Here is a 22737-nt window from a genome sequence, read left to right as displayed (position 1 = left end):
GCTTTACCAATGATCCCGTGAGCTTCACTTGACTTGACATAGCTGAAGTCTTGATTTATCTGACTGCTTGTCGGTGTAGGCCTTTGGATGGCAAACACCCCGACCGGCCGGCGCCCAGGCCTGGGAGGAGACCATCACTGCAGCACCCCGAGAGGGAAGACAGGAAGACAAGGGGATCTTCTCCCCACCGTGAGCCACTCTCCTTTGCTTTCAGCAACCAAGGACAAAACTAGTTTTGACATTTTTTGCTGCTTGATAATCTTTGTGTTTCTGGTCATCCAGTATTTACAGGCCCCACCTTCCATGTTTTGTGCTTGGCCCTAGAAGTGAGTTTAATCTCCTGGGCGGGGCTTTCAATTGTAAATTACACAAGGAAAACTAAATATTTATATAAAACATGGAGAAGAATCTCCTTGAATCCAGATCCTCTTTCCCTTTCTTAAAAACAAAATGAATAATGTGTGTGTGTTTACATCTATCAGTTTATTCATTTTGTTTTTAAGAAAGGGAAATATATATATATGCATGTACCTTTCTCCTACTAACCCCCTCACTGAACAATTAAAAGGTCCTGATAATAATCATAAATGTATTTACATTGGAACATAACTGTCTCCCACACTGGCCCATTCTCCTCACTGTTAATTCCCAGGGTCGGCAGGAGCAGGGAGGGAATATTTCATTTTTGGTTCTGACACCTCTTTGGTCTCCTGGTTCTGCTCGCTTCCCTCTGCATCAATTCCTCCAAGTGTTTCAGTTTTCTCTGCCCCTGCCTATTTTGTTATTTCTTGTTTTCCTTTCCAGTATTCTTTTCACCAAGCAATCACCTGGCACTATGGGCCTAGGTCACCCCATGTCTTTCATCATAACACAAGTTGTTGCTCAGTCATGTCCAACTCGTGACATCATGGAACACGCTGTCCTTTTGATTTTGTCGGCAAAGGCTTGCCATTTCTTTCTTGGGTGGATCAAGACAAACGGGATTAAGTGACTTGCCCATGGTCCTTTGTCACTTTGAAACCAGACCAAAGGATTGTAAATCTAGCACTTGTTCCACTACAAAATTCTCCCTCATCATTCTCCATGGTAAACAAAGACAAATCAAAATGGAGTAATTCCGCTTTGTTCCTTGGTTCTGCCCCATCCCCTATCCAGACATGGAGGGGTGACATCTCTCCCCGGGACGCCCCAAAGCCTAGCCTCGGAATGACCGCGAGGTCCGGCTCGTGCCTGGACGTTAGCCTTCTGGACGCTAAACTCGGCCACTTTTTCACTCATCACGTGACCTGCAATTTCTCTGAAGCCCAAACATTCGGGTTTTTCTTCTACCCCTTCTTTCTTTTCTCAGCAGAATAGCTGGTGTCCTACACAAGTTCCTATAGCTTAGAAAGATCAGGCTGGAACATGGGGATTTGGGATTGGATTTGTTTTATCAGTCATCCTGTTCAGCAGCTCTATTTATAAGTAGCTTTTTATTGCTTACGGAATGCAAAAACAGTCCCAGTTCCCATTTTAATTGGAGAGATAACAGGGAGCAGCAGATGCTGTATGTGGAAGGAAGTTTCGGTTAAAAGGGATTTTATATTTGATCCTGGACAAGACGTGTATTTGGTTAATAGATGGCTGATCTGGGCAGCTTTAGGACAGGATGGGGAGAGACCAGAATTGGGGAGACCAACAGGGGAGGGCGTGAGGAGGGGCCTTATAAGAGGGATGGTGTGAAGTTGTGAAGACCTAGTAACTGATTGGAAAGGGGGGGGGGGAGGCAAGAGAGGAGACAGGGATGATGGGTACACGCCGGGAGCCTGGGGAGAGGGGACGGTTTTCTGAGAAAGGCAATGAGTTCAGTCTTGGACATGTCGAAGGATTGGAAAAGTCTAAAAGACATTTCAAAATGGAACTGGACTCCAGAGAGCAGCTAGGCCTGATATTGAAGCTGAGCATGGATCACTGACCCATGGGAGGTGATGAAATCACTAGGCAGAGTAAAGGGAAGAGAGAAGGGGTCCTGGACAGAGCTTGGGGGGGTGGAGGGGAGGTGTGTGTGTGTGGGGGAAGGTCTAGACAAGGAGACTGAGAAGGAGCCACAGAGAAGAACCAGGGTGGACCTAGAGAGGGGAGAATGTCCGGGACAGGATGATCCCAGAGGCTGCAAAGACCTAAGTGAGATGAGGATTGTGGGAAGATCTGGCCCTGGAGGGGCAAGTAGTTGGTGCAGTGGATACAGCCCTGGCCCTGGAGTCAGTCAGGAAGAATCGAATTCGAATGCTTCAGGCACTCAACACTGAGACCCTGGATAAGTCATTTAATTCTGATTTCCTCACCAAAAGGAAGAAGAAGGAGGAAAGGAAAGGAAAGAACTCTTCCTGGAGACTTTGAAGAGGACAGTTCTGATTGCATGAGGAGGTCAGAAGTCAGACTCCAGAGATAAGAGAGAGGAAAAGAGACGGGAGCCCCAAGTGTAGATGGGAGTCTGCCCACAAAACAGAAGTCGTGGAAATGGCCACATGGAGGGAGAGTGTGTTGCAGCAGCGGGGAATGGGACCAGCAGAGAGGGACAGGGCAGTCAAGAGGGTTCTACGTGCCATCTCCCAGGGCCATGTCTTCTTCCTGGCAAGCTGGCCCACCTGTGCTTTCTCTCCTTTCTCAGGGCTCCATTTCCCACCAAATGAGAGAGTTGAATTAAAAGCCTCTGAAATCCCAGCCGGCTCGGACCTTTCCGCCCCACGCTCACAGCTTATGTGGTTAAGGGCTTCCAGCTTGAACATTGTCCAATCTAAGGTTTCCAAGGTTCCCAAGCTCCCCGCTACTTGGTTCTGCCAGTCAGGGTCCTTCAGCCAGTCCTCCTAATCCTCTGCCCATTGGCAGGCCTCGGTTCCCAGACTGAATGACTCTTTGCTGCCTCTTGAACCAAATGGAAATTCTTGTTTTCTTGGTCATTAAGTCCTTTCTTCCTTTATCTCATATTTTTTCTACCCATAAACTCCAGGACCTTGGCTCCCATCGATTGCGAGCCTCCATCCTGGGACTGTGCTCCCCCATCCTGGGACTGCTCATCTCCTGCTCCCATCGGCAGGGGGGAAGGGAATGAAGCCTTTACTTCACTCACACCTTTGGACTCCGGCCTCAGCCGCCTCCCCCTCCAAAAAGCCTCCCTGGTGCCCTGGGCTAAACTCTCCTCTTCTTGCTGCAATCCCTCCGCACTTAAGCTGGCCCTTGACTTCCTTTTGCGGAGGAAAAGTGGCCCGGATTCCGAGGCCAGAAAGCTGGTGTGGATCCTGCTGGGCTGCCTCCCCGGGTCTGACCAAGGCCGGGTCATGTCCTGGGAAGTTAATGGTTGGGGATCCAGCTAGAACATCAGAGCGGAAGAGAGGATGGGAAAGAGGCGACAGGCGGCAGAGGCCGCAGAGGCCAGAGTGTAGGATGCTTGAAGGGGGAGAGGGGGGACTGGCAATAAAAAGCTCCCCGGAGACTTTGCCGAGGGCGTTTTGGGTGGCGAGAGAAAGTAAATGGAGCCCTTTGGGAAGGGCCTCGCCCCTCAAGGAGTTTCCATTCCAAGGCACCACTCCAGGAGCTGGGGGAGAGGCCCCGGGGCGCCGGGGGCTGGAGGCTGCCCCTCAGCATACACAGGCAGTGGTCGGCCTGGGAGGGAGCCTGGAACCCCCACACCCGCTCCGTTCCAGGCCCCCAGGCCCTCTCCCTATTGGTCCCTCCCATCTCCTAAGAGAGGGGCCACGTGTGGGAGCGAAAGGCCGCGGAGGCAGCAGCAGCGGGTGACCTCGATTCCAATGGGCCCCCCATGGACACCCTCCAGTCCCTTCCCGAGCCAGAGCCTCCTCCCGGTGAGCATAAGGATGGAGGGAGGCCCCCGGCTGCGCTCTGGGCCCCACGAGCCCGCAGATCCCGGGGGGGGGTCCCCGATCTCGGCCGGAAGACCGGCTCGGGACCTCCCCCAGCTCTGGCCAGATGGGGGAAGATCTGGAAGGTGCAGACAGCGCGCGCGCTGGTGTGCGTGGAGGGGGGGGGGGAGTGTGAATGGAGGGTGCATGTATCCCGGGCACCCAGGTGTGTCCTCCTACTTGGGGCGGCCCAGGTGCCAGGGGCCGATTGCCTGCCGGTCCCGGAGGGGGAGGGGGGGCCGTTGGCAGCGGGGCCCAGCGGGCCGCCGCTGGCGGAGGAGTCCAGCCCGCTGGCCTTCGAAAGATCTTCCTGGGCCAATGGCAGGCGGCGACCCCTCCGACGGCGCGCACGGATTGGTGCAGAGTCTCTGCTGATCCCCGAGGAAGCCCGGCCGCCGGGGCTGGGGGGCGGAGGTGGGCGGCTGGGCTCCCCCTCCCCTTTGCGGGGGCTGGGCCCGAGGGCGGGGCTGCGGCGGGAGGGGAAAGTCCAAGGGGGGCCGGGCGGGGGCGGGGCCGCCGGGAGGGCACCGGGGAGCCCGGGGCTACTGCCGAGGGAGGGAGGGCGGGGGCAGGAGCCGCAGACAAAAGCGGCGCGGGCGGCCGGCTGGCCGGGCACTCTCGGCCGCAGCGGCGGAGGCAGTGACAGCTGCGGCGCAGGGGCTGAGGCAGGGGCTGGCAGCCCGGGCGGCCGCGGGCGCCATGGGCAAAGGCGGGGAGCAGGGAGATGAGGGCGCCGCCGAGCGCGATGCCCCCGCGCTGCCCACCTACAGCTGGGAGGAGGTCCAGAAGCACAACCTGCGCACCGACCAGTGGCTGGTCATCGACCGCAAGATCTACAACGTCACCCAGTGGAAGCACCGCCACCCGGGCGGCCACCGAGTCCTAGCCCACTACGCGGGCGAGGATGCCACGGTAAGGGCCTGGGCTCCGGACGGCTCCTGGGCGGCCTTCGGGGCGCTCTCCCGCCCCTCCCCCTCCCCGCGGCTGTGGGCGCCAGGTCTAGACCGCGGGCTTTTGTGCCCGCTTGGCATCCGGCAGAAAAGGCCGGGGATGGGGGGTGGGGGTGAAGGGGGGGGCGGGGGCCGGCCCTGCAGCTCCGCTCTATTTGACCCGGTCCGGGGAAGCGGCTGCTCCGCGGGACCGGCTTCCACCTGGCCAGGCCTGGCGTCCCCGCCCCCCCCCCCCCCCCCACGCCCGGGCCCCATTGTCCTTGGTAGCAGAAGGGGGAAGGTCCCCTGGGTCCCCGTTCGGGGTCTGCAGCGGCGGGGGCCCCGTCACCTCCGCGGACTCATTCCCTGGGAAGCGGGGCTCGTGGACTGAAGGGCTTCTCTGGCCTGCCAGGACCCCCCTCCCCCCATCGGGCCCTGAAGAGGCCGGGGGGCTCCTGGGAGAGGGGCCGAGCTTGCCAACTGGGCACCGAGATGCCAGGCTGGCCCATGCGTGGCCCGCTCCTTCCTCTCCCCAGGGGAAACCCTGCGGGTGCCACATGCACGTGCGCGCCAGGCTCTGTGCCCAGATCTGGGAGAGCGGAGCCCTTGCCCGCCCTGAATTTTGTCACTGCCCCAGAGCCCGGTGCGGCTCGCACAAAAGGCAGGGGCTTCTTTCCGTTGACCTTTGTTGGGTCAGTGACCAGATATTCTAGGAACTGATGGGGTGGTTAGCTCCAAGGACCGGGCACTTCAGGGGGGCAGGAGAGGGTTCCCGGGGGACCAGGAGGGGGTTAGAAGGGGGAGGGGAGGCCTGGAAAAGCAGCCCTTAGCACATTTGTACCCCGAGCCCTGGGCTGGCCCAGGAGACCGGGGCCAACAGGTGGGGGCTTCTGCCCGGGGATGTGGAAGCCTTCCCGGCGACATTGAGCTCAGCTCTGGGTTCATCTCTTGGGACCCTCTGGGACGGGTTCATCTCCTCCCAGGACCCTCTGGGACCGCCAGGCCAGAGACCAAGAGATCCTGAGAGTGGTGCCCTCCTGGGCCAGGGGGAGGGACTGATCTCATCCATCTCCAGTGCCATTCTCGGGGCCTCTCTGCCTCCCACTGGGCCCCAGCCCATTGGGGGAAGGGCGATGCTTAAAGAACTGGCCTTGGAGTTCAGGAATCATCAGGAAAGTCCTGCTTGCTAGTGTAAATGTAGGTCAAGATCAAGTCTAGTCCATTCCTGCTTTTTCAATAGATGAAAGACAAGGGAAGAGAAGGGAAAGGAATAAGCATTTATTAAGTGCCCACTGTGTGCCAGACACTGTTCAGAGGAATAAGCATTTATTAAGTGCCCACGGTATGGTAGGCACTGTATCGATCACTTTACAAATCTATTTCTTTGAGCTTTACAACAATTCTGGGAGGTGAGGGGCTGTGAATCTCCCTTTACAGATGAGGAGACTGAGGCAGAGGTCAACTTACTTGCCCAAAGTCATCTGGCTAGTAAGTGTCTAAGGCCAGTATCCCGCTGGGGGTCCTCTCCCCTGTCTTCCAGGGGAGAGAATCATTGGGAAGTGCATAATAAGTACTATATACATATTGGTGATCACCTCACCCCAGCCAGCTCCCTCCTAAGCCAGGGCCATGGCCCCGGGAGCTGAGCAGTCGGTCTGGAATGGGGAAGCCCGGAGTTCAGATGGAGCCTCAGCCATCCCAAGTATCTCAGTTGAGAAACCCCCAGATAGGGTCATGGGGGCTAAGGGACCTATTGCTTCAGAAACCTTTGAACCTGTGCTTCCAGGTAATCAGATTCCCCTCTCCTCCTCTACTAGCTTTATGATCCTTAGCAAGTCATTGCCTCTCAGCCTTGGTTTGCTGGGCTGCAAAATGGGCGGATCCCCTCGCTTGCCCTTGGGGGACGCTGGGAGGAGAGTGCACGGTTCAATCTGGGATACTGTAGAGAAGGGGGGCCAGTGGACCTGGGGGGGCCTTGGCTTTTCATGTTTGGGAAAGTCTGCCTGCCCCTGGCTTTGAACTGGAGGCCTTAATCGGTACATCTGGGCAGAGAGTGTGCAGCCCTTGGTCAGAGGCACTCCGAGTTCCATCGGGGCTTGCTGGGCAGGTTCCTGCCGCCACTGAGAGGCTGGGGAGGCCACTTGGGCCGCCTCTGGCTGGGAAGTCAGCGAGGAATCCCAAGGGGAGCTCCCAAGGTTCTCCCAGACTCCGGAGGGCTTGAGGAGCATCCCCCATGTCCCCCAGACCGGCCCTTTCTCCTAAAGTAGCTTTCCAGTCTTTGCAGGAGGCAGCCCAGGGCCCGCAGGGACAGCTCTGTGCTTGGCTGCTCAGTCTCCCTCGGGCTCCCTCCCCTTGCTCGGGGCTGACCGATAATGGCTCATCTTCCTCCTTGGAGCGGCCCTTCCTGTACTTCTCTGATACCCCCCTGGAAGGCTCCCGGAGGCCGGCCCAGGAGAGCAGCCTGGGCCTGCCTGGGGGGGCTCCCTGAGGGGCAGGAAGGCCCAGAAGGCAGAGCAGGGCGGTTTCACTGGGCCACACTGCCTGCTCCCAGAACTGGAAGGCAGCTAGCTCGGGGTCACACACTTCAAACGAGAAAGGAACTGCATGAGCATCTTCTCAAAGAACAGCAAGTTATCCCTAGGGAGGGAGGGAGAGCTGAATGGCTGCATCCGGCAGGTTCCAGTTGGGGGCGACAGCTGCTCCCGCGGCCTCTTCAGCTCAGTTTTGTGATCCAGAGGACAAAGGTCCAAGGGAGGCTTAAGAGAAGCGACTGGTGGCAGAGGCAGTGACGGAACCAAGCCTCCCGGTTCCCACTTCCCCTTCCCCCCACTGCGCCATGCTGGCGGCCTCCTCCTGGGTGTCTGGCGTGCCCGGTCAGTCCTCCTGAGCTTGACCAAGTTGGGGGAGCTCCGGCTTAGGCAGCGTGGTGGGATGGAAAGAAAGCTTAGTGGCTGCTTTGATGGCGGACCTTGTGCAGGCCCTCCCGTCCTGGGGCCTTAGTTTCCTCATTTGTCAAGGGCAGGGGGTTGGGCTAAGTGCCAGTCCCTGCCAGCCCTGCCCTCAGATGAGTGGTAGGCCTGGGGGGGGGGGAGAGGCGGGAACTCTCACTCCTTTGGTCACTGACTGAGGGGCCCTGTCCGCCCTTCCCCGGGCAATGGTGCATAATGTTCCCTAGGACAGACAGTCTTGCCAAGGGAGAGGTTTGGATGTGAACCCCCAAAGATGTGCTCGCAAAGAGGTTTTCCCTTCCCCTTTCCTGTGGCTTGGACGCTGCTGGGGGCTGTCCCGGGACTGACGGGACTGACGGGACTGACGGGACTGACGGGACTGACGGGACTGACGGGACTGACGGGACTGACGGGACTGTGGAGGCCTTCCCTCCTCCAAAGCCCTTGTTTTTCAGAGCAGAAGAGACTTGTCCAAGATCTCACGATCAGTCGGTGATGGAGCCAGTGGGTGAATCCTGCCTCCAGCTGACTGGAACGGGCACTGTGGGGGGAGCAGTTCTGGAGGACCCAGGGCAGGGCCTAAGAGACACCCCCGTTCCATTAGAATAGGTTTAATAATAAGTTTCCAGAAATAATCCATTTTTATGGGTTCATTGATAGCAAGTACCTTAATGTTCCTTTTCCCTCAGTTTCCCCATCTGTGAAATGGAAGGATTATATGCATTGGCATCTGAAGCCTAGCATCCTGCATCCAGGATTACAAAGCCCCTTAGATTCCTTTTGGCAGGTCTGTGATGGGGAGGGTTCCCTGGTCCTTATCTTAACTGGAGCCTCAAAGGCTTATGGGACTTATCTCTCACCCAGTGAAAAGATTCTAACCCTGGGCCTTCTGCTTCCACACTTGGTGTTCTTGCTCCTGGGAAGGAGTAAAAAGAGGTAGGGAAGTACATGAGCCAGGGATATGATGCCTTGGAGGGCAGAGAGCAGGATTCTAGAGTTAAAGCCCTTCAGAAGCTGGCCACCCTGGCGGAAAGAGGCCTGGCTTCCAGGGCCAAGAAGGGGCCAGGCAGGCTCCCTTCCTGCTCCCACCCTGTTGAGGTCAGGAACCGAATGTTGAGGTGTAGACCACATGTTGAGGTCTACATTTGAGGTACCTAAATGAAATTAGGGTTTAGTTAAGGTCTAGTGGCAGGTTTGGGGTACAGGGAGTCAAACAGTTCCCCTGCAACCCCCTTGGATTCGGCGCAAGGATACGGAGTATATGAGGTCTAGTAGCAAAGTGGATTCCCAATAAAAGCATTTATTAGCCCAGAGAGCTAGATTAATAAAAGAGGTTTATTACTGAGTTTGAAGTGGGAAAGGGAATGAGATAGGGAGGGCACTGGACAGATCAGGGAAGAGGGTCCCCATGGCACCATGTTTAATTCTGCAAAGAGGGGTTCCCAGTGGTCCTTAGTTTGAGGGGCTTTGGGCTGTAACCCAAAGGGTTGATCCGGGTGGGCTAAGGTCCGGATCTTCATTAATTCAAAGGGACCAGGATTTGTGAGTCAAAGGGTAATTCACATTAACTAGGGGGGTTGGGAATCAAAGATTGGAATCTTTCCCGCATCAACCCTGCGGTCTTAAGAAGGCTCTTGTTAAGCTGGAGAGAGTACAGGGAATGGCGGCCCCAGGAGGATGCTGGGACCTTGGTTTCCCACCACAAGAGGGGCAGTTAAAGGGACTGGAGAAGGGAAGGATCCCCTGTGGCACACGGCCTGGCCTCCCATCTCCTCGCTTGCCAACAGGCCGAGTAGCCCAGTTCTGTCTACAGTCCCCAGATGAAATTGGGGTTTGAGACCTTTGCCGTTCTGATCCCATTTTCTGCATCATGTGCACGGTTCCTAAGAAAGGACCTACCCCAGCGGCTTTCGTTCCAAAGATCAGCCAGACATTCAGGTTATTCCTGAATCCTCTTTAAAGGGACTTTCTAGTGATGCGGGAAAGATTCCAATCTTTGATTCCCAACCCCCCCAGTTAATGTAAATTACCCTTTGACTCACAAATCCTGGTCCCTTTGAATTCCAATAGGGTCCGGACCTGTCCCAGCCCCACCTGGATCGAGCCAACCTGGGGCACACCCCAAAGCCCCCCGAGCAAGCTCCCGACTTAAAAGGAACCCCCCTGGAAATTCCCAAACAGCCCATGGGTCTTCCACTGGACCCCTCTGTCCCAGTGCCCCTTTCTCTACCCACCTATCTCCTACTTAAACCGAAAAACCCTTTTATTAATCTAGCTCTTTCCAAAAATGCTTTTTATTGGGAATCCACGCATGAAAATACCCCGATTTTGGCCGAATCCAAGGGGTTGGGGAACTCTGTTTGACTCCCTTACCCCAAACCTGCCACTAGACCAATAAACCCTATTTCATTTAAATCCAAATGTAGACCTCAACATGGGTCACACCTCACCATTTGGTTCCATGTTTGGAATCTTGCAAAGGGGGTTAGTGGTCCTTTTTAAGTGGAGACTTAGCCGAGGGGTTTGGGGTGTAGCCCCAGGTTCTAATCCAGGTGGGCTGGGACAGGTCCGGATCTTCTATTGGAATTCAAAGGGACCAGGATTTGTGAGTCAAAGGGTAATTTACATTAGCTAGGGGGGGTTGGGAATCAAAGATTGGAATCTTATCCGCATCACTAGTACGGTCAAGATTCTAGGAATAAGGATGTGACCGTTTCTTCTGTCCCTCCCCCTTTCTCTGCCCTCTTCTCCTCCCCCTTTCTCCCCATTTTTCCTCCCCTTTCCTTTCTTCCTTTTCTCTTGTTTCTCCCTCTTTTCCTCTCCCCACCCCTTTCCGCCTTAGTCACCCGCTTTTTCCCCCCCATTTTTTCCCCGTTTTTTTTTTATTTTTTTTTTTTTTTTTTTTTATCCCCCAAGGGCGGACTGGGTCCCAAGGGAAAATGGGGTTGTTTGAGGGCAAAGGGGAGGGCGCCCTTACAGTTGGTTGGGGGGACTTTCGGGGGGGGCCCAGCCTATTGGGACCTTTTGGGTTCCTGGCCTGGGGCCGAAGACAGGGCTCTGGAAGGCGGCAAGCGCTCTGGATTCCCCCTGAAGGCTGGGCCACTGAGCTGGTGGACTTTGGACAAGTAACTAGAGCCCTCTGGGTTCTTCCGGTCCTGCTTCGGCTGATGCTTGCACCTTGCAGGAGACATAGACCTGGAACAGATTGTTCCCTGTCTTAACCCTAAAGGCCACTGCTTTGCTTGTTGAAATTTCATCCTCAGCTGAGAGACTTCAGCTGCTCCCAAAGTTGAGCCAAGTCAAAAAGCATTTATTAGACGCCTTCTTTGTGAGAGTTCCAGTCTAACGGCAGGGAGGGACAACATTCAGATAAAGACGACAAGATGGAGGCAGGGTAGTGGGAAATAGTCATTGGCTACGGGAAGGAGCCGGCACTAAAGGGCAGCTGGGAAGGAGCCGGCACTAAGGGGCAGCTGGGCTTAAAGGCTTAAAGGGAGTGGCTGAGACCTGAAGGCCTCTAGAGGATGAGATGGTGCTGAGGAGGAATGGTCCATGCATGAGAGACAGACAGACCGACAGCAGAAGACAGGGAGTTGGGAGATGAAGGTCTGGTTAAAGGAATAAGAAGGTCAGTGTTTCTGACCATGGAGGAAGAAAAAGTGTAGGAAGACCAGAAAGGTGACAGGATGACCACCCTTTGAAGGGTAATTTGTATTTGTTCTCTTGCCACTGTATCTCCTCTCCAGCCCTTGTATATAACAAACAGTAACATTTGCTATCACAAAGTAACACTTGTGGAGTGTCTCAAGGTTTGCAAAGCTGATCATGTAACATAAGCTCATTTTATCCCCACAGCAACTTGGCAAAGTAGGTACCATTTTGCAGATGGAGAAACTGAGGCTGGCCATCATAGCCAGGGTATCGGAGTTAGCCAAGTGACTGCGGCAGGTTCTGACTCTGTGCCCGAGCAGCCAGGAAATGTCAGTGCTTTGTGTGTACTTGAGCCTAGTGGGGCTAAACATCGACATATTGGCAGATGTGCCGCTGGAACTTCCTCTTGGTCCCTCTTCTAACTTTTCCTTGGCACTGAATGTCCTTCTCCCTCGTCAGCTGACTGGGCTTCTGTTTTCTGGCTTCTTTCATTGGCTCCAGGATCTCAAACAGGGTAGATGCTCTTGGATTAACTGGTCACCCTTAGGTACGCCAAGGGTGGAAGGATTCTCCGGGCTCAGGCTGGTTCCCAAAGGACAGACTCTGGAGCCAGAGGCGGAGGGAAGCAAACGTAGGCTTGTTGTCAAGAACAACTTTCTAGCAATAAGAACAGGGACCGAAAGCCTTCAGGAAAGCTGTCTCGGCGCCAAGGGCAGAGGCTAGCAGCAGTCGCCAGTTTTTGCGTAGCTAAGCTTTATAAAGTGCTTCCTTTCTGCTTCTCTGCTCTGGACTGGCTAAGTGACCTGCCCAGGGTTGCAGTATCTGAGGCAGGACTTGAATTCAGCACCTCCAACATTCTTTCTTCTTTTCCACCCAGCTGCTCCTAATACAAGCGTAAGAGCAAAAAAAGAAAAACAAAACGAAACAAAACCAAATCATAAAAGCAGACTCTGCTGCAAAGGGCTTACGTTCTAATTTTGTTCGGTTATTTTTCTGACCCACTTGGGGATTTCTGGGCAAAGGTGCTGGAATGCTTTGCCTCTTACTTCTACCTCCTTTTATGGCAGAAGAAACTCTACAAACTTGGTAAAGTGACTCGCTCAGTTTAGTAAGTGTCCAAGGCTGGATTTGAACTCTCGTCTTCTTGACTTTGGGTTCTCTACTCTATCCACTGTGGTTCCTAGCTGTCCCAAACTGTTGCTAAGAGTCCTCTGCTACATCTTTCTAGATTTTATCTCTGGAGCATCTCTCCAACACTCTCCCCCTCTGCATATCCTAATCTCCTCATCTGTGGGTCTGCCCATTCTTGTCTATCTTCTGTGTCTTCCTGCTGTGACTTGCACCCTTCCAACTCCTCTGGCCCGTAATATTTCTGCCAGGTGACATCTTATGGTCTCTGTTCTCCCTCCAAACTCTGCCATTCAAAGATCTAGGGGCTTCCCATTTCTGACATTGTGTTCTAAGTCCCTCCCAGTCCTAACATTTCCTATTCTAATGAACCTTTCAACTGTGGCATTTTATGTTTTATGTTCTAAGGCCCTTCCAAAGTCTGACATTCCATGTTCTAAAGCTGCTTCTAACTGTGACATTCTGTGTTCTAAGGCCCCTTCCAACTGTCATTCTGTGTCTATGTTCTAAGGCCCCTCCCAACTCACTGAAAGGCTTTGAACCCATACCGATGCCTTCCTTTTCCATCCTTGCCCCCCAGTGCTTCCATTCCCTGCCCTTCAGCTGTTCTGTTCCCGAGGCCTCTGGGCTGCTGCTCCATCCAGGTGGCCCATCCCGCCTCAGGGACCCAGCTCCCCAGGGACCGGGCTCTGAAATGGAGAAGCCGAGTTACATCAGTGTGGGTCACTAGGACACGGAGGGCCTTGTCCCCGGCATCATCCAGTTACGCTTCTCAGGTTTCTGATCCAATCTGCTGGCTTTCCTAGCTGGGGGAGGGCGGCCTGCCCTCTCCTTGGGGTAGCTGGGACATTGCCACTGTGCATGCTTTACATCAGGTTGGAGAGGATTTAGAAAAACTCCCGAATGCAGAGGCTGGGAGAATCAGGCTGGGCTGACGACTATACCCCCCTGGGGCCCTCCTGGCCTTGGTATAGAGCCTCTGGGACCCCCGCCAGGCTGGACCCGACAAATGGGGAGCAGCCCTTGGCTCTCTGAGGTGGGCTTCTGCTCCAAATCCTGTTGTGGCTCCCCATTACCCAAGCTCCCAAGCTTAGCAGTGGAGATCTTTTGCTCTTCCAGGCTTAGCCCAAATTGTTCTCCTGGGCCAGGCTGGACGCTCCCTGCCCTTGGGATCCCAAACTCTCCCATTTTTGTGCCTTTGCTCAAATAGAGTCCCCCAGACCTAAACTGGTTCTCTGTCTCTACTTGGTGAAATTCTGTGTTCAAACCCTGGGCAACTAACTGCCAGTCTTTGAGGAAGCCTTTCTCAGGCCTGAGGCAGTAATTCCTGGCCTTCCTTTTGGGCATTTAAATCCATTTGCTCCCTGGCCCTTTCCTAATGTTCTAGACTTCCCCAGCTCTTCTAGAATCCTAATGTTCTAGACTTCCCCAACTCTTCTAGAATATCTTCCTCCCTTCAGGTGCTATGCACACAGTAGGCACTTTACCTCTTGTCTCACTGCTCCCTCTCCCAGCTAAGAGCTGTGCACATAGTAGGTGCTTTACCCCATGTATCACTGCAATCTCTCTCTCCTGAGTTGTGCACATAGTAGGTACATTTATTAACTGTGTGCTGAGGCACCTCTACCCCTTTGACAAAGCACCTTTTCCCAAGCTGATCTCCTGTGCGTCTCCCAGCAGCTACAACCATAGGCTATGAGCCTTGGAGCGTTGAGGGCCTTGTCTGAGGTTCTGAGTTCAGAGCACCCACTGCACTTTCCACTTGGCCACCGGGTCGTCTCTGCCTGAGCTGTTGTTAGAATTAACGGTGGCAGGAACTTAGTGGGAATGAGGAGGTACATGAAGGGTGAGAGGCCAGATAGAGGAGGGAGAGTCTCTGGGCAGCCCAGCCAGCCCGGGCACTGCTAGCTTGTGACCACTGTCACAGAGGAGTTTCCTCTGATAGAAAATCAGCTTCCTGAGGGTGAAAACTGTTGGGTTTTTATCTCTGGATCCCCGCCACTTAACTCAGGACCTGGAACATGGATAGGGCCATCCTGGCTGCCCAGTCCAGTCATTTAATTCACAAATCGCCACTCTCCCCATTTTACAAAAAAGGAAACTGAGGCACAGGAAGGTGCCTATCCTGGAGGATAGGTATCTGGAGTAAATTTGAACTACCGGCCCTTTTTTTTTTTTTCCCCTCACAGATTCTTGCCTGGAGGGATTTTGTAATCTGCTTGGAGATAAGATAGAGCATTTAAATGAGATAATTACAGTTTCCCTTTGACCCCTGATTTGTAAATAGAGATCTCCTGATCTGGGTCTACCAGACTGGCAGCTACTTATCCTGACCCTTGGGGCCTCTTCTGGAGGATCCCTTTTCTCTGAAGAGGTTTCGGCAGCTCCCAGCTCCACTCACTCCTTTATTTTCTAAACCTGGGAGATTTTGTGATTTATCGAGATTGGAGGAGACCCCAGAGGTCATGAGCCCACCCCCTTCTTTTTGACAGGTGTAGAAACTGAGACTTGGGAAAGAAAGCCAAAGCTTGGCCAACCTTAAAGCTCTGTCAGCTACTTAATTTTACTCCCACTCAAAATGTAGAGTACCATCTCACCCACAGCTAACACTCCTAGCTGGGGAAGGGAGCAAAGCACCTACTAGTGCACAGCTCTTAGCTGGGGGAGGGAGCAGTGGTACAAGGGGCAAAGCACCTACTGTGTGCACAGCTCTTAGCTGGGGGAGGGAGCAGTGGTACAAGGGACAAAGCACCTACTGTGCACAGCTCTTAGCTGGGGGAGGGAGCAGTGGTACAAGGGACAAAGGTGAGAGTTCACATGGGAGCCAGCTTTCTTCAGAGCTCCCAATTGGGGGGCAGCAGTAACTAAAATACAAAAAAAAAAAGTCCTATTGAATAATAAATAATGAGACTAGGCTATGAACCCTCTTCTTGCCTCTCTGGGGGCAAATCACTTGCCCAATCTGTGCCTCAGTTTCTTCATCTGCAAAAAAAAAATTTTAGTTTGCTTTCCAGCTTCACATCTCTGGAGCTCTGGTCTTGGATAAATACCCTAACTCTCCTGGGACCCCTGACATTTGGGATCTCATTTTGTAGTCCAGAATTGGAGAGGGGGTTTCACGGGGATCCTGAGTTCGAATCTTACTTCTACCCCTTGCTCGCCGTATGACCCTGGGCAGCTTCCTCATCTACAAACGGAGGAGGTTTAGATTAGGTGATTTCTGAGCCAAGGTCCCCTCCAGTTCTCCATCTGTAATCTTAATCCTGACTCTGTTATTGAAGAGCAGAAGTGTCCCAGGCAACTCATTCCCCAGGTCTCAGTTTCCCTATTTGTCGAGCGGGAGACTGGATGATTCCTAAGGACCTTTCTGCTCCTAGTGTGCCAATGAGGGGATTAGACAGCAAGGGAAACGTGGAGGGGTTCCGGAACATCTTTGTTTATTCCGATGGCTCTGCCAGGCTCTGATACAGCCGGGGTTTTTCCTTCTCCTCAACAGGACGCTTTCCTCGCCTTCCACCAGGACCTGCATTTTGTGAGGAAGTTCATGAAGCCCCTGCTGGTTGGGGAGCTGGCCCCTGGGGAGCCCAGCCAAGACCGTGACAAGAGTGTGAGTGTGGGGCAGGGGTAGGGGGGCAGGGAGACCTCTGAGAGCCTGAGACGCCAGTGTGGTCTGCCTGCTGGCCAGTGCCCTCCTCCCGCAGGCAGGATCAAATTCTTCAATTGGCATTCATCAAGGGCACCACAGACAGCAAGACAAATACATTTGTTCCTGTTCTCAAGGAACTTAGCTTTTTGTGGTTTCCTCATGGCTGTCAAGGACAGTCAGAGGACACCTGGGTATGAGGCAGGTCTTTTGTAGGGACTGTTTCATCATAGTGGAAGCCCTTCTCTTCCTTCTGTCCCTCATCTGGGCATAGCCATCCCTGAAAACCTTCCTCGGTAATGAAGAAAAAGTCCAAGCTTGATATTCTGAATTTTAGGACCATCGCTGCTCTCCTGTATTCCTGTATACTAAGGTTCCATTAGCATATTACATTGAGAGAGAGCGAGAGCGAGAGAGAGAGAGAGAGAGATAAAGGGGGGAGAAAGTAAAGAGAAATAGGGAGAGAGGGAAAAAATGAGAGAAAGAAGAAAAGAGGAGAGAGGAAGAGAAGGGAGAATAAGGAGGGAAAGAGAAAAAAAGGAGAGAAGGGAGAATAAGGAGGAGGTAGAGGAGAAAGTAGGAAAAGGAGGAAGAAAGACAGAAAGAAGAGAGAAAAGATGAAGAGAGAATAAGGAGCAGGAGAGAAAAAGAAAGTGAGAGGAAGAGAGATAAAGAGAAGGGAGAAAAAAAGAAGTGGAGGAGGAAAAGAAGGAAAAGGAGGAGAGAAAAAAGAGAAGGAAAGACAGACTGAGAAAAAGGAGACAGAGAGAGAAGGGGAGAGAGAACTAACAAGCATTAAAATTGAGCAACAGCCCCAAAGTCAGAAAGACTGAGGTTTTCATATCTATCTCTGACTGCTTCTGCCTGAGTGACCCTTGGCCAGTCACTCAACCTCTTGAGTGCCCAGTACAATTTTCTAAAATTATTAAGTTGCATAACTGTCCTCACTGGTCATTGCCCACACCAGTGAAATATGTTTTCTTCTGTTCCCCTGCTCAGCTCACACGGTGATACATTGAGCTTGTAGTCTACTAAGATTCCCATCTCCCATTTTTTCCCCTTAACTTGCTAATTATTCATTTAAAATTCTCCTTGTACATCCCAAACCGTATGATTATCTCAAGAGATGGGGAAGGAGGGAAAGGTTGGACAAGGCAGAACACTCAATAGGGTTGGAAGAACCTCTTTTAAAACCATGCAAAAGGATTGATCTAAAGCCCAGAGCTAATGTCATATACAATGATAACACTAGAGGCTTTCCCAGAAAACACAGGAATAAAGCTCCTGTTATTTGTCACATTCTAGAATTGCCAGTAATAGTGAAACAAGAGGAAAAATTAAAGGCATAAACACAGTAAAGAGGAGACAAAACTAAACCAATTTGCTGATGACTCAGTGGTTTATTTACACCTATTTCCCAGTCAGACTCGAGGCTTTTTCAGGGAAGCCCCTCTGTCCCTGATGCAGCATTGACCATGAGGCTGGGTCTGTGAAACTTAAGATTTCTCTCCATTGATGGCTTGGAGATGGACATTCAGATCACTCCCTTTCCTCTGGCTCCCCTGGATGGGAGCAGTAAGCTGCTTGGGGCCATTCGGGATTCCCGTCTTGTGTGGGATTGCCTGGGTGGCTGACGCCCCATTTTGGGCTCTGGCCTCTCAGCCCCAGATTACCGAGGACTTCCGAACCCTGAAGAAGACTGCGGAAGACATGAAGCTCTTTGAGACCAACCATATGTTCTTCCTCCTGCTCCTGGCCCACATCATCGTCATGGAGGGTCTAGCCTGGTTCACCGTCTTCTACTTTGGCACCGGCTGGATCTCCACCATCTTGACAGCCGTCATCCTGGCAATTTCCCAGGTGAGAAAGAGGGGGCATCAGAACATGGATTGATTATCAGAGTTAGGAAGGACCTTGGGGAGAGCACTTGGACTCTGCCTGAGCTGGGAGAAACTTTAGAATAGGGTGGTTAGACTATAGAATGTAGACTTCTAAATTGGAAAGGAGTTGAGAACATAGAACAAAATGTCAGAGGAACTTTGGAAAATGCAATGTCAGCTATGGGGGATCCCCTAAAGGAGAAACCTTGGAACATAGAACAAAGACCGTCTGAATGGGGGGAACATTATGGATCATCCCTCTCGTTTTATAGATGGGGAGACGGGCTCAGCCGCTTCCTCTGTTCTCCCCTTTTGCCCCCCACCTTCTCCGTACTCCCGGGGTGTACCCAGACCTCTTTGCTTTCCGGCTCCCATGGGCTCATGTGGTCGGGTCCTCCAGGTGCCTTATGGGGGTTCCCTGAGTATCTCTCTTCGACCTGCTCTCTTCCCCCAGGCCCAGGCTGGATGGCTCCAGCATGACTACGGTCACCTCTCGGTCTACCAGAAATCCACGTGGAACCACTTTTTCCACAAATTTGTGATCGGCCACCTCAAGGTAAGTGCTGTCCGCCCAAAGCCACCTCGGGCCGCCGGCTCTCCTTTTCCTTTCCAGGTCTGGGCAGGGAGAAGCAGGAGATTTCCTAATCTTCCTCCATGCATTTGCCCTGGCTGTTCCACGGTCCCACCTGACTCCTCCCAGTTGGAAGCTCTCTGCACCCTCAGATTTTCTAGGTTTTCTAGTTAGATCTCTCTTCTGGGGTCATCCTTGTTTCCATTCTTGGCTTGCCCAGAGTCACAGCTCGTAAGTGTCTGAGGTTGGATTTGAACTTGGGTCCTCCTTATTCCAAGGTCAGTTCTCTAACCACTTACCATCCACCTGCCTCATCATTGACCGTCTTAACTGGGAGCCCCCCACCCCACCCCCGCTGAACATAAGACTGTGGTCTTCCCTCTCTCCAAGCCTCATTTTCCCTATCTCTACAATGGGCAAATGAGGGTGCAGCAGGGGTTTTCACTTAGGGGTCCATGAATGTGTTTCCAAAAATATTTTGATAACTGTATTTTAGAATAATTGGTTTCCTTGGTAATTTTATCTTGTGCATTTAAAGACATTATTTAAAAGCAAAAATAAAAAAAGGAAACATGAACACTAAGAGAGTGTAGTGGCTCTAGTGGCCAGGGAGCTCAGTAGGTAGTGCTGAAACCAGAGTCAAGACCTGAATTTAAATCCTTCCTTGCATTGTTGCTAGTGGGGTGACCCGGGGCTACACCTCTCTTGGCCTGTTAACTCATCTGTAGAATGGGAGAGTAGTCAATCTCTCCCCTGGCCTCCTCAGGCCTCAGTTTGCTCACTGATCTGGGCCCCTGTGGTCCTGCCCTCCGGTGCAGCCATTGGCCCGGCTCTCCCATAGAACTTGGCGGCTCTGACTGCCGGGCCCTCCAGGCTCTTCACCTTCCCTGTTCTCTGCCCCACAAGCCGATTCTCTCCTGCTTGAGTGGAGGGGAGGAGCCTTGTCAAGGCTGGCTTGAGCTCCGGAGGGCCGGGGCTGTGGGATGGGAGCCTCTGGCCTGCCGGCCCAGGAGGATGGGACACCCAGCTTCGTAAGCAACGGCCTGAGCTCCGGCGAGGGTCTGGTTTCCTGCCAGAGTTGGGGGCCTCGAGCCGCACAGGGAGCCCTTTGTGTCCTTTTCCTGCTCTCCCATCTCTAATAATTACGCTCTTGAATGCTGAAAAGCAACATCCCCCTCCTTGGCAGCCTCAGCCTTGTGGGCTCCACAAGGAGGGTCTGTGTGGCCCTGCTTGGTCCTGCTCCAGAGGAAGGGATGCCCCCCAGGCTGGCTGGGGGAGGGCTGAACCCCAGCTCTGGGGGCCGGCCGGAGGGATCGGCAATGGCCAGGCCCTTGTTACCGCCCTCCTCTGTATCACTTGCTTTTGGAGGCTGAATGGGGGGGGGGGGGGGGGGGGGGCTGGGTTACTTGGCATCCAGACTTTGGGGAAGGAGGAGGAGCAGCCTTGGTCAGGGGGCCCAGATTCTCCTCCTAGCTCTTTCTCCCACTCTCCCTGAAATCGGCCATTCATTTGCTCAGTAAGCATTTGCTAATCACCACCTGTGTGCCAGACACTGCCGGGCCAGGGATTCAAAGCTATGAAAGGGAACTCTCACTTCCCTGTTGTGTCCCTGTGCCCCTTGGATGGGGGGGAACAGCATATGCATGTCAGGAAACAGAACAATGGGGCAAGGGGAGTGTGGCCCTTGGACTGAGCTTTAAATGAAGCTCAGAGGTGCTTGGGAAGAAGGAAGCCAAATTTTAGAGGTGCTTGGGAAGAAGGAAGTTGGCTCCAGGTAGGAAATGGAACATCATGTCTATTAATCAACCCCCAGCCCCTTGGGCAAGAACACAAGAGTGAGTGAAGGGGACTGGTGTATAGTAAATGAGTAAGGGAGGCTGGGAGAAATCAAACTCTTTTTGGTTTTGGAATTCCATTATTTATTTTAAAACTTTTTAAAATTTAGAATTCCAAATTGTCTCCCTTTCTCACCCTCTCCCTTATTCACTGAGAAGGCAAAGGTTATGCATGGGAAATCATCTAAAACATTTCCATATGAGTCATATTAAAAAAAGAAGAAAGAAAATGATATTTCTCCTTGCATGCAGCTCATCAGTTCTGCCTCTGGAGGCGGATAATATTTGTCATCACGGCATTATCTTTTGGAATGATCTTGGATCCTTGTGTTGCTCAGACTAGCCAACACTGGGCCTGTGTGCCATGAGCTCCCCACTTCTGCTCACCTCATTTTGCATCAGTTCGTAGAAGTCCCGCTCCTTCTCATTTTTTATCATCATATATAGTTTGATATATATAAAATTATATAATATTATTATATGTAATTATTATATACATATTATATAATAATCATTATACACAATATATAATAAGAACTGTATATAGTTCTTATAGTTATTATATAAATGTTATATAAAAATTATACAATTAATTATTATATATAAGATCTACATATAGTTCTTATAGTTCTATTATATAAATATTATATAATAATTATGTATACAATTAATATATGTATAATATTATATAATTAATCATATATAATATAAGAACTATACATAGTTCTTATAGTTATAATGACGTAGCACGCTTGTTCAGCTGTTCCCCAATTGATAGATATCTCTACAATCTCCAGCATTTTTCACTATAAAAAGAGCTGCTATAAATAATATTGTACATTTGGGTGCTTTCCTTTTTAATTGATCTCTTTGGAATAGAGACAATAGCCATATTGTTGAATCAAAGGCTGAGAGCTATTTTATAACCCTTTGGGCCTGGTTCCAAATTGTTCTTTAGCACCATTGGACAAGTTCACAGTTAATTAGTGAACCTCTTTCTCAACCCTCCGATATTTATCTTTTCTGATAGGGGTGAGATGGTAGGGCTATTTATTTAACATAATCAAGTGACTGAGAGCGTGTTTTCATAGAATTACAGATAACTTTGGTTTCTTTCCCTGAAAACTGTCCCTGTCTTTTGACCATTTATCAATGAGGGGAAATGACTGATTTTTTTTTTTTTTTAATAAATTTGACTCAATTCTCTACATATTTGAGAAATAAAGTCTTTATCAGTGAAATTTGCTGTAAATTTTGGAGGTAATAATTTATGAACTATAGGACCTTTTAGCAAAATGTAGTTCAATTGATTATCCTTTTTCATTAGGTCTGGTTTTGCTTTTTCTTTGTCTGAGATCGTGATTGCTGCCTCTGTCTTTTTAACTCCAGCTAAAGTGAAATAGCTTCTATTCCTTTATTTTAACTCCCTCTGTGTGTTTGTTTCAAATGTGTCTCTTATAAACAGCATATTGTTAGATTCTGGTTTCTGATCCATTCTAATTTTGGCTACCATTTTACGGGTGAGCTCATCACATTCATAGTTATGATTACTGTGTATTTCCCTTCATTCTCTTTCCTTTTCTATATCCTTCTCTTTTTGTCTTATCTCCCCTCAAAAGTCTTATTTTGTTTCTGACCGCTGCCTCCTTTAACTCTGCCTTCCTTTTATTGACCTATCCCCTACTCCCACCTCCATCTCTTATCCATCCCCTTCCCCTTCTGTTTCCCTATTAGATAAGATATATTTCTTTATACAACTGGCTATGTGTACACATATTTTTCCTCTTTGAATTAATTCTGACAAGAAAACATAGTACACAGTAATGGCAAGATTGTGTGATGATCCACTACGATAGACTTGGCTCTTCTCAGCACTATAATGACCCAAGACGATTTCAATAGTCTTTGAATGGAAAATGCCATCCACATCCAGAGAAAGAACTATGGAGAGTGAATGTGGAGCAAATCATGGTATTTTCATCTTGTTGTTTTCCTTGTGATTTTCTCCTTTTGTTCTCATTTTTTTTTCTTACAAAATGACTAATGGGGAAATACATTTAAAATAATTGTGCATATCTAGCCTATATCAGATTTTTGCTGTCTTGAGGAGTGGAGAGGTAAGAGAGGGAGGGAGAAAAATTGGAATTCAAGATCTTACAAAAATAAACGATGAAAACCATTTTTACTTGTCATTAGAAAAAATCATTAACAGTGAGCTTAAAGACTTCCCCTCTACCCCTCCACTCATTTCCC

General features: G+C 51.3%; 1 protein-coding gene across 1 annotated transcript in view; it reads left to right on the top strand.

Moving 5' to 3' along the window:
- Positions 1–4598: 4598 nt before the first annotated feature.
- The window catches only part of FADS2 (fatty acid desaturase 2), a 38744-nt gene continuing 20605 nt past the window's right edge, over positions 4599–22737 (top strand). Inside the window, exons 1-4 of the mRNA XM_031942019.1 lie at positions 4599–4811; positions 16052–16162; positions 17861–18058; positions 18533–18634. Of these exons, the coding sequence (XP_031797879.1) occupies positions 4599–4811; positions 16052–16162; positions 17861–18058; positions 18533–18634 (624 nt within the window). The remainder of the gene's footprint in view (positions 4812–16051; positions 16163–17860; positions 18059–18532; positions 18635–22737) is intronic.

The sequence above is a fragment of the Sarcophilus harrisii genome, chromosome 6 (assembly GCF_902635505.1).
Source record: "Sarcophilus harrisii chromosome 6, mSarHar1.11, whole genome shotgun sequence".
NCBI lineage: Eukaryota > Metazoa > Chordata > Mammalia > Dasyuromorphia > Dasyuridae > Sarcophilus > Sarcophilus harrisii.
Note: the sequence above shows the minus strand (reverse complement) of the source record. Positions and strands in the feature narration are given on the sequence as shown.